Source organism: Buceros rhinoceros, unplaced genomic scaffold, assembly GCF_000710305.1.
Source record: "Buceros rhinoceros silvestris isolate BGI_N320 unplaced genomic scaffold, ASM71030v1 scaffold1152, whole genome shotgun sequence".
Classification (NCBI taxonomy): domain Eukaryota; kingdom Metazoa; phylum Chordata; class Aves; order Bucerotiformes; family Bucerotidae; genus Buceros; species Buceros rhinoceros.
Window position 1 is genome coordinate 126,726 of NW_010400617.1, and position 10,294 is coordinate 137,019.

The 10,294-nt window shown below is 44.4% G+C and overlaps 1 protein-coding gene across 1 annotated transcript in view; it reads left to right on the forward strand.

Annotated features, from left to right (window-relative positions):
* XYLT1 (xylosyltransferase I) overlaps positions 1–10,294 on the forward strand; it is a gene marked incomplete at its 5' end in the record, with an annotated part of 88,868 nt that overhangs the window by 72,295 nt on the left and 6,279 nt on the right. The window contains 2 exons of the mRNA XM_010131943.1: positions 1,660–1,855; positions 7,793–8,126. Of these exons, the coding sequence (XP_010130245.1) occupies positions 1,660–1,855; positions 7,793–8,126 (530 nt within the window). The remainder of the gene's footprint in view (positions 1–1,659; positions 1,856–7,792; positions 8,127–10,294) is intronic.

The window sequence follows — 10,294 nt, forward strand, 5'->3', positions numbered from 1 at the left end:
CTCTCATGATTTTGCATGTCTCTGCACAGCAACGGCAGGGATATATTTGGGCTGAGCACCTCGGCTGTATTCCCTTTGCTGACAGGGTAACAACAGCACGAAGTTGGCTGACAACTGCAGTCACCACCCCAGCTCATTTCACACTGCTGCAGGCGCTGTGAGGAAAGCCTCTACCACTTCAGGTCACATTTGGAGTCAATCCAATGCTGCCACCCAGGAGGCCGTTCTAAGAGAAGCTGCCTTGCACGCTTTTCTAACGAGGGCAAGCTCACAGGCTCAGGAAGCCGTGCCCCCTGCAGCCTGCTCTGGTACCAAATTAGAGCATCTTCAGTGGAATCAATGTCAATGTGTGATTGAGATTTAATTTATTTCTCTCCATCTCTAGGCATTTTTACTCACTGCTGCCAAGAGACAGTTTACTCAGACTATTTCAAGGATATTGTAAATATTTACTGCTGCACACATATAAAACAGGAGGCCTTAGTGCTTGGAACAGCAGTCAGATCGCTGCTGGTATTGGCTGTGCAGCTTTGCCGTGTTTTTGCTCAGTCCATCAGTGCTGGTCCTGTTTGTACCCCATCTTGTTATGTTTGTTTCTCAAGCTCTAGAGACTTCCTGGGTGTTCCTGGTTTCATGTAATGGCAAGTCCTCTTAGTGCTTATGTCTTGAGATGTAATAATTAGCATGGGGAGTCAGACTTCGCTGACTTGACTGGGATGCTGGTTGTTTTTAAATGTGTTTCACACACTTGTCTCACAGTTAATGTGAGTGCCGTAAAGTAGCGAAATACTGTATTTCAGCGCTACGAATAACATGGTTTTAATTATTCATGCATGCATAGGTACACAAACATCATTACAGATGTTTCCAAGACTACAGCAGACAATTGACTATAGGTTTTAATTATTTGAAACCATGACTACAATGTCTTGAAATCCAACCTGTAACTGAAGGCTTCCAAATCTCTGATAAGAGGTTTTTCCTCTTTGATTGATCTTTTTTCAGTTTATTTTTGAGGAAAAAATCCATAGCAAAAGCAACCTCAAGCCTGTAAGGGCCACGAAGTTTACTTCCTACGAATGGGGGCCAGAGGCTGGTGCCCTTCACTGCAGTGCGCTTGGGGAATGGGCTGGGGATGGGACCGGTATGGTGGTACCAGCCGGCCATGCCCAGCCTCACAGCACCCTCTGCTGTCCCCGGCGAGCGAGGGAGGGCGGCACTGCCATGGCCAGGCATCTGTCTGAACCAACCCTGCCGAAGGCTCCTGGTTTGGAGCAGTGGGGCCATTTCTCGCACCCCGTTGGTCCTAGGGAGCAGTGCTGCAGCCTGACAATGTGTATCTCTGGGCGGCACTTCTCACCCAGAGGAGGCAGGAGGGAGGGGAGCTTTCTGGCACGCAGAGGTCTCTCCTAAAGAGCTCAGAGCTGGGAATGGGTTCTAAATGAGCATATATTCTTAGTCACATTTTTAAACATTTCAGAATAATCAACACAGCCTAAGAATATTTGATAATGAGTCATGAACACATTTGAAATCTTAATGCACAGTGGTGAATTTTCTGGTTGAAGTGAATGCTTCTTAAGCCATTAGCTCCAAGTAAATGGAGCTTTCGTGTGTCTCTTGTGTAACTGATGAGCATGTGTGTGTGCTGTTTTACAGCTACTACCCCATGGGCCATCCAGTTTCCGTCCACCTTTACTTCCTCGCTGACCGTTTCCAAGGCTTCCTAATCAGACACCACGCGACCAATCTGGCTGTCAGTAAACTAGAAACTTTGGAAACGTGGGTGATGCCGAAGAAAGTCTTTAAGATCGCAAGTCCACCGAGCGATTTTGGAAGGTTACAGTTCTCAGAGGTGAGTATTCGTAGCCTCCCATGCCACGAGCCTCTGGAGAGATCGCAAACGAATTCAGCAGCTTTTGGAAACTGTATTTCCATGTAATTTTTAGGCAAGACTGACTCTCTAGCAGAATGCACAACCTCTTCATTGAAGGAGGCAGTGTTGCCAGTTCAGCTCCGTGGTCTACCCTCATGTTTTACATTACTCTAAGTGTCTTCACTCCCTCTTGTTTTAAGAACAAACTGTAGGTATTTACTCTTGTAAAGGGGCTCAGTAACTTTAAAGTTTTGTGATTGTTGTGAGTGCTGTGAGAAAGACCTGGGAAAAATGCCATGTTTCTGCAGCTCCAGATGTGAAAGGGGATGTGGTAAGCGTTCCTCTCGAGTATGCAGAAAAAGCCCTCATGAAATTAGTGATAGTCAGGCACCAATGCCATATGTGAGCAGAATATTGATGTGGTAGCAAGGAAGGAAAATATCACAGCAGCGACTGACATTTCCCACAAATCCTGTTATTTCTTCTAGGAATTTGTCTCAGGATCTGACATAAGAGTGTAAAAATGTACCCAAAAATACATCAGGGAAGTTGACCGCTAATAGAGCCTGACATCTGTGTTCTGTTTTAAAGATATAACCAAATGAGCAGTTAATTTCATGATTTTTCTCATTCAGCCACAAATTTCTATTAAGGTATAAAATTGATTGAATAAATGTGTTCCAGTCATTATGGCCAAGTCCATAAATTACCATCTTCTTGGGCAATTAAGAAATGCCTAGGTAGGATTCAGTGTTTTGGTGTGCATGGCAAATCCATGAACTAATGTGCCATTAAAGAGGTGGATGGAAAGTGTGTTTCATCTATCAATGTGTTTGATGGTAGGCTTGCCATTTCCCACAGTGATAAATAGTCATACAAGCTTTAATTCTTGTGATTTGTAGGAGGATTTCTGCAGTTTATTTGGTACTTTTAATCTCACTTTCGCCCTGATGCCTGCTCAGGGTCTGTCTTTTGAAAGTAACCAGGATGGGAGCAGGAAGAGGTTTTTTCTAATTACATGATGAAAAGAAATAGATTGATCTCAATATTCTAGAACTCAAACAAAAGCACTTAGAGTACATCTGATTTCATCGCAGTTGTAGGAGGGAAACAAACCTGGGATCAGAACTTACTCAGTGGCCACTTGCCAGGTCCCCCCTGGTCCCAGAGCACTTTTTTACCCCAAACACCAGCCCTGCAGCCAGCGTGACCTGACTGATGGATGTCCTGCAGCAGCAGCGCCCAGTCGGAGCCTTCCCGACAGTGGAAGTCGGTGGCCTCTTCGCTGCGCTGCGCCCACAGCTCTGAGGAGTGTGTCGCCCTGCAGGGAGGATCCTTGGATCCTAATGAGCTGCTCTTCGTGGCCTCATAGTCCACGACTGGTCTGTAAGCAGCCTCGTAGGACCTGCTGCGGCTAAACGCAAAGCGTGGGGAGGGTTTAAGCACTGGTGAGTTCCTTTCAGGCTAAGGAAAAATTGTATTTGAAATGCACAAAAAGACTTGTGGTGGCTGGTTAATGGTTTTCATTATTTTTTATCACCTAAACTCTTTAATGTCCCCTCCTTTCATAGATGATTCATTTTTTAAAAGACCAGGACATACAAATTGAATCATTTAATCACTTCTTAATTGTTTATTTTACTTTCTGCCTTCCCTCGGCCTGCAGATATCTCTGCCTCTGAGCCAAACTGTTCTCTCGGTTACCCTGTTATAAATCCAGCATTAACCTCCTCAGGTTCCGTGTGGCTGGAAAGCCTCTGATCTGCTGCTGCTCGTTAAAATGTCACTTCTTTGTCAGAGTCCAGCAAGTGTAGAACAAACTTAGAAGTTTAGCTAAGATGAGGGCATCAGTGTTCACAGATTAAGCACCAGAAAAAAAAAAATTAGGTTTGTGCTTATTGGGACATATAACTGCTGGTTCTTCAATGACTTTCACCCCGTGCTCTGGCAGAAATTTAAAACTGAATGGGGCCACTTTAGCTGGGAGCTTACTTTGCTCTCCCAGCTCACACCAACAGGGCCGGCAGGAAGAGCACAAATGCTGCGCATCGAATGTGCTCGCAGGTGTATTCGTGATCCTGATGCGCCACTGAAACTGAGCAGAGACGACAGAATCGCTCCAGTCAGCCCTTCCTGCCCTCTGCTATTTTGTGTGGCTTCTCAGACTTTGCTTCCCGAGTAGCAGGTTTCACCACACATCGTGTAAAGACAAGTGGAAAAAAACCAGCCGGCTGGGCTGCCTGACAGCCAGTGGGGTTAATGATAGTGTTTCAATGGCACGCGGCTCCCGCGCTCAGTGTTGGGCTGGGTAAAATAAAAGAAACTTACAGGAAATCCAAGAGAGATGATTTCCAAGCATAAAACTCCCACACCTCCTAAAATTGGCTTGTGCACAGTGCGCACAGTACGTATCCTACCAGCCTGGGTTCATGACAACGTCTACAGGGAGGGCGGAAGATGGATTTGCTGTACAGTGCTAAAAGTCGCAGCTCACCGTGTATCAGTTGAACACCAACTTCATTTCTGGTCTTGTTAAGGCTTGTGATTCATCACAGAGAATAAAATAAACTAGGTGGCAGGCAATTAGCGTGCATTGTGTGAACCTAATGGTCCTGTTTGTGGTGAGCAATGAGACACAAACCCATAATCAAGGCATAATTTATCTTGGGAAATTTTTATCTTGGGCCTGAACAGAGATAGAAACAGGAGTTCTAAGCCAATGAGGTTCCAGCTTTCCAAACATACCCTGTGCACAGTGCCTGCTCTTGAGGCCCAAAATCACGGTGATGAAAATAATGATGTGGAAAACATCAGTTTCTGGACCACATCCCTTCAGAATTTGTCAGATATTCGTGAGCGTTTGATTCCATCCCATACTTTGTGTATTCCATTTGATAGTGAAAGCCTATTTACAATGTTTTAAGGGGCTGTGAAAGGTATTATAGGACTGTAGTATCTCTTGGCCTGTAAAATCGGACATCTCAGAACTGGGAACTCAGCTGTGAAGAGTTCAAGGGAAGATGTATAAACCTCTAACTAGCACTTGAAGTAAAATTCCCTTTGAAATACCATGCTTCTAAAACCAGCTCGTACTGCAGACTGTGGAGCGCAGGAAAACAGGTCCCCCAGATGGAACCTGGGCATAAAGGGCAGGTCTTGTAGGACAGGAGATGTGTGCAGCTCCTGCCTTTCCCTTCACTGAGGCTGTGGTGCACAGCCCCAGGCGGTGCCAGCCCGTGCCTTGGCCTTGGCCCCGGCACTGGGACATGCCGGGTGCCCAGGTGCCTTACCCTCGTGGTGCTGAGTGCCTGCTCTGTGGCAGGCTCTTCTTGGTTTTGTGCTGTTGTTTTCATGGACCTGCACACCCTGGTGGTTGTATGACAGGCTCTCGTGGGAAGCAATTGCCACCAGAGTGAGAATTGTCCCTTCCTCCCCCTCTTCTCCTCCCCTTTGGCTGTAACTTTTGTTTTACAATAACATGCCTGCACAAAGCTTAACAACCAGCCAACAATTTTCTGATAATTTTTCCCCAAAAGCAACCTTTGCTCTTCTACAGATCACTCTAAAAAACTTGAACATAGGTGCACTTGAACACATCTCAACATCTTTTGTGCCACCTGGTATTGAGCAGTGTCACCTGGAGGCTGGAGCGTGGGGACTGTAACTTCCTGATTTCTTTTCCTAGAGATGAAAGACTGAAGAGGGGGGAAATAGTTGGGTGTCAGGAATAAATATTTAATTCTTGAGGATAAAGTAAGTTTCTTCAAGGAGTTCTTCAATAAGAAATATCGAATGTGGTGGAAAGAACTTCCTCACAGATTTTTCTTTGCCCAGGAGGGTGTAGATTTGTTTCACATGTTGTGGCTTTATTATTTCCTGGTCCCTTGAGCTCTGGTAGGTGTGACATGGCTGCACTCAATGAAGGCTGGAGGAGTAGGTAGTAAGATCTGGTCAGGCAATTTTCTTTTTCGGTGTATTTCCATACATATTCAGTCGGTCTTGTCAGGAGAGTGTACACTGACAGCTCCTCGAGGCAGTCATGCTTGGGTTTGATAACTGGGCTATGCTGTCTGGTTCGATTAGCTGATGTGCTGGGTGAAATACCTCTGAAATACCAGCGATTCTGCCGTGTTGATTGCAGAGTAGTGGAGGGCTCGTTTTGGCTGATATTCTCCAGTGCCATAATCCATAAGAATTCGTATGATGACAGATGGGTTTAGGAGGGTAGGGTTTTTTTCTACTGGCCTTGTAGCTTTTTGCCTGCAGTCCTTCTGTAATTGTTTGCCAACCACAGTGATTCGTTTAGAAGGGATTGGGGACTGGACAGTTTCCAGTACAGGTATCAGCAGTAGTAGGCATCAGGTCATTGTTATGTTTTACAGATTTGGGGGGATTTTGGCATTATTTTGGGATTTGGAGGGATTTTGGCATTATATTGGAAGCACCTATTCCCATGAAATGAGATGAAATCTAGAAGAGAAATCTCTGAAGCAAATGAGCTACATTTATGTTACACTTTCAGAAAACAGTGTTCGACCGTGCATGTGAAGATTAGGGACAAGGGTAGCCCTGTGTTGGGGAAATCTTCGATACCCACATATGCTGGAAGAGGACATCCCATCTGTGTGCACATGCTCTGGAGGCTACTTCAGAGAGTCATATGGTTTCTGTATGGGGATCAAACCAGCTCTTAGGTCATCTACACTGTTTCTTGGAGATAGGGCAAAAGACAACCTGAAGGACTATGAGGGGTTTCAGTACCAGGTGGCCAAAACATCTGTATGTCTCTCCAAGGAATTACCTCAGATGTCTGCTTGCCGAAAGGAGCCAAGGGGTTCTCCTGTTCTTCTCATCTTTTGGTGCTTGCTATTGATCACTTCTGATTTGAGATCATGGCAGCAGGACCTCATGGGGCAGATGAGGTGGGCACTTCCAGCAAAAGCAAATGTGCAGCCTTCAATACTTCAGTTCATTAGGCTGCCTTCTTGAGAATTGATGGAAGCGGTTCGTTAATGGTCAGCCTCAGAAACACGTGCTAGATTCAGTGCTGGGCTAGTAAAAGGTCTTCCAGTTGCCTTAAGAAGGCCACTTAGAACATTTTCATGCTGTTTGGAGATGCTTATTTTCAGTAGTGTACAAGTGTTAATGACAACAGCTCGTAAGTTTGTATCATCTGTGGGTTATGGGTGAACCATTAAAACTCATATAAAGAGCACTGAAATATGAAAGCTGCTGGGATAAAGAAAGGTCCATTAAATATTTACACTAGATGGTGAATCAGCTGCTTTACTGTTAGTTAGTGAATAAATAAAAAACAATGTCACTATTTTGACAGTAAGAAAAGAGTTTACCAGAAATAACTTCCCACATCAGGCAGGCAGGGAGTGCAGGGAGACAGCATCTCATGGGTAGATTGTGGTAAAGAACCTGATGTGACTTGTCCTGAAGTCAGCAAAAGCCTCTTCCTTGATTTTAGCAGTAACTGAGTAAGTCTCTACTACAGGGTCCATCTCTCAAATGTACGTACATTTCTCATGACCCAGGAGATGATGGATCCTATTTTTTTCTATGCATAGCCTGTGCTCGGTGGCTAGGCTTGGTCCTTGATTAATGGCTTCCATGGGAGGAAGAGAAGAGCTGCTGTCACCTGTTAGGTCACCCTTAGGATAAAGAAAATCTTTCTATCAATCAAAACTGGACAATCGGACCAAAAAACCAAGTCTTGCATTCAAGGCTGTCTCACCATTTGTGTACACATTGTGATCTTTTTGGTCATGTTGCCGTCAGCCTTTATATTTACGCATAATTCATGTCATTAAAAAATAAGATCTGTGTGTCTTGAGAGCCCTTCTTTGACCTAAGGGTCTCAGATGCTTACAGAGGTGATGTTAACATCAGTGTCGTCTTTGATTTCAGATTGGCACCGAATGGGACGCCAAGGAGAGGCTTTTCCGGAATTTTGGAGGACTCCTCGGGCCAACAGATGAGCCAATCGGCATGCAGAAATGGGGAAAAGGCCCCAACGTCACCGTTACTGTCATTTGGGTGGATCCTGTTAATGTAATCGCAGCAACGTATGATATTCTTATCGAATCCAGTGCCGAATTTACTCACTACAAACCTCCTCTGAATTTGCCCCTGCGACCCGGTGTCTGGACGATAAAAATTCTGCACCACTGGGTACAGGTAGCTGAAACCAAATTCCTGGTTACTCCTCTCACCTTCTTCAATCAGCAGCCTATCAAACAAGGTAAGTTTTGTTACTTGGTACAGAAATAATAGTTATTGTGTCTGTATTCGCTGGGAATGCTGCTGTTAAGATGGAGTATTGAAACAGGAGAAAACGAAGGAATTGTGTAGATACTAAATCAGAAGAAACTGTTGCAGTAAAACACGTGGAAGTGTCTTGTATCCAGTCTGTAAAACACGTCCACTTGGAACAAAAGGCTATTTGTATCTTTAAAATATGCACGGCTCAGAACTCGGAGAACTTCAGGCTCTCAATAATCTAACGTCTTTTGTAAAAGCCATCATTTAGAAATCAGAAGAAAAACAGACTTTTCTCTGCTGCTTTTCATTCGCATTTGCTCGTAAAGAGTTACGGATGTTTAAACTACTATCCTGACACAGTCTGTGTGTTTAACAATAAAATACACAAAATACTGAATTAGACAATATTGCCCTAGGCCAGAGCTCACCTGACGTATTGTCAGGTCCAGGCATTCACTCTTGCCTGATACCTGCCAAAACCTGCTCAGTACATGCCAAGCAGCTGTGTTTCAGAAATACCTACGGATACAGTGACCCCAGTAAGTATGCTGACATTTTTCAGGAAGAAACCATTTTCTTGCCTGCCCCAGCAGCCCTGAGCCGCCCAAACACAGAGGTCATTCTCGAGCTGCCGGTGTCTACAGGCTCCCCGCAGCAGTGCGCTGGCACTGTTCGAGGGCTCGGGTCTTCAGCCAGTACCGAGGATACTGGGCTGGGAGAAGAGAGAACATTTTGTAGCCACGCCTGCTTTCTTATTCAGTAAGATCAAAATAAGTTTGTTGTTCTTAACGTGCTCAAGTGCTTCCATCTGCCCAGTATTAATATTCATAACCTTAGACATCTTAAATTTGCTAGATACATGAATGATCCTATTAAGTTTTCAGAAGTTCTTCTTCCGACATGGCAGCAAATACTGAGTCAGGCATTTACCTTCCAGCATAACATGCTGCTTCTGTAATGCAAACACCACCAGACAACTGCTGAGAGCTAATGCAGCGCTTATCTTGCTCAACAGGAGCTGGATTCTCTGCAGAGAGCTAAACTTACTGATTTCTTTTTCTGACATTTGGTGGCATCATCCCTTAAGCAGAAACTAAACCACCAGCGACCTGCAGCTGTTAGTAGCTAATAGGCAATGATAAATTGTGAAGACACACCATGTGTAGAAGGAATATGTTTTTAAAGTTCAAGGCAACCTACTTCTAAACACATCTGTTAGTGATTCGTCTCCTGGAAATTAATGAATCCCATGTTCTTTGGTAATTAGCAGTTAAGGCATGAATTGGATGGACGAATGTTGGCATGTGGCCAACAGCCTGGCTGCTTTTCCCTGTAAGGTGAGGGCCCTGTGGACAGTTAAGCGTGTCTCAGACCTCAACCATGAGGCCACGCTTGATGGTGTAAAGGCAAAACTCGCTTTGGTCCAAACTCTGACTCTGGAGTAACTGCACTGATATTGTGGAGTTACTCTGTATTGCCCATTGACACAGTGGGAGAAGATCCGGCTCGTATTTTTTGTTGAAGAGCCCTGCTCATTCATATTGTAACTCGAACCTGCTATAGGAATGAAATAAAAAGCTTGGCAGCAATATTCTCTAGGAAGAAAGCCTCAGCAGTGGTTTGCTACTGATGATGTGATGTATAATCTCCAGATGCCTGAAGCATGAAGGTAAAGAAGAAGAATAATTACAAGGGCAGATATTGGCACTCGCTGTAGTCGGAATTGTATTTACAATGCAAATTGCTGTTGTTTGGGTTTTTTAAGGCTGTCTGTCTCTGTGACGCTTTTGTGCTCTATGCAGGCAATTGTCATTTAGCTTTGATTTCCAGCTTCTGTCAGTTTGTCACCACTTTATTATTTAAATACGTTTTTCTTTGCCAAATAAAGGCATTGTGAGAGTATGACAGGAGAATTAGAACTTCTAAAAGAACAATTTCTGTTACTGTTATAAACAATGCAAAAGCTGCCAAAAATCTTCTAAAATGAGGGAGTAGTATTATTGTCTTGTCTTAACACTGAAAAAAACCCCATACATCAGCCGAGCCAGGACTTGTCAGCAGAATAACAGAATATGTTTTATTAGGGATTTCTTTAAAATTTTGTTCTTCCAACCATCCTTCCTCACTCCCCACAACCACACCCCCCAC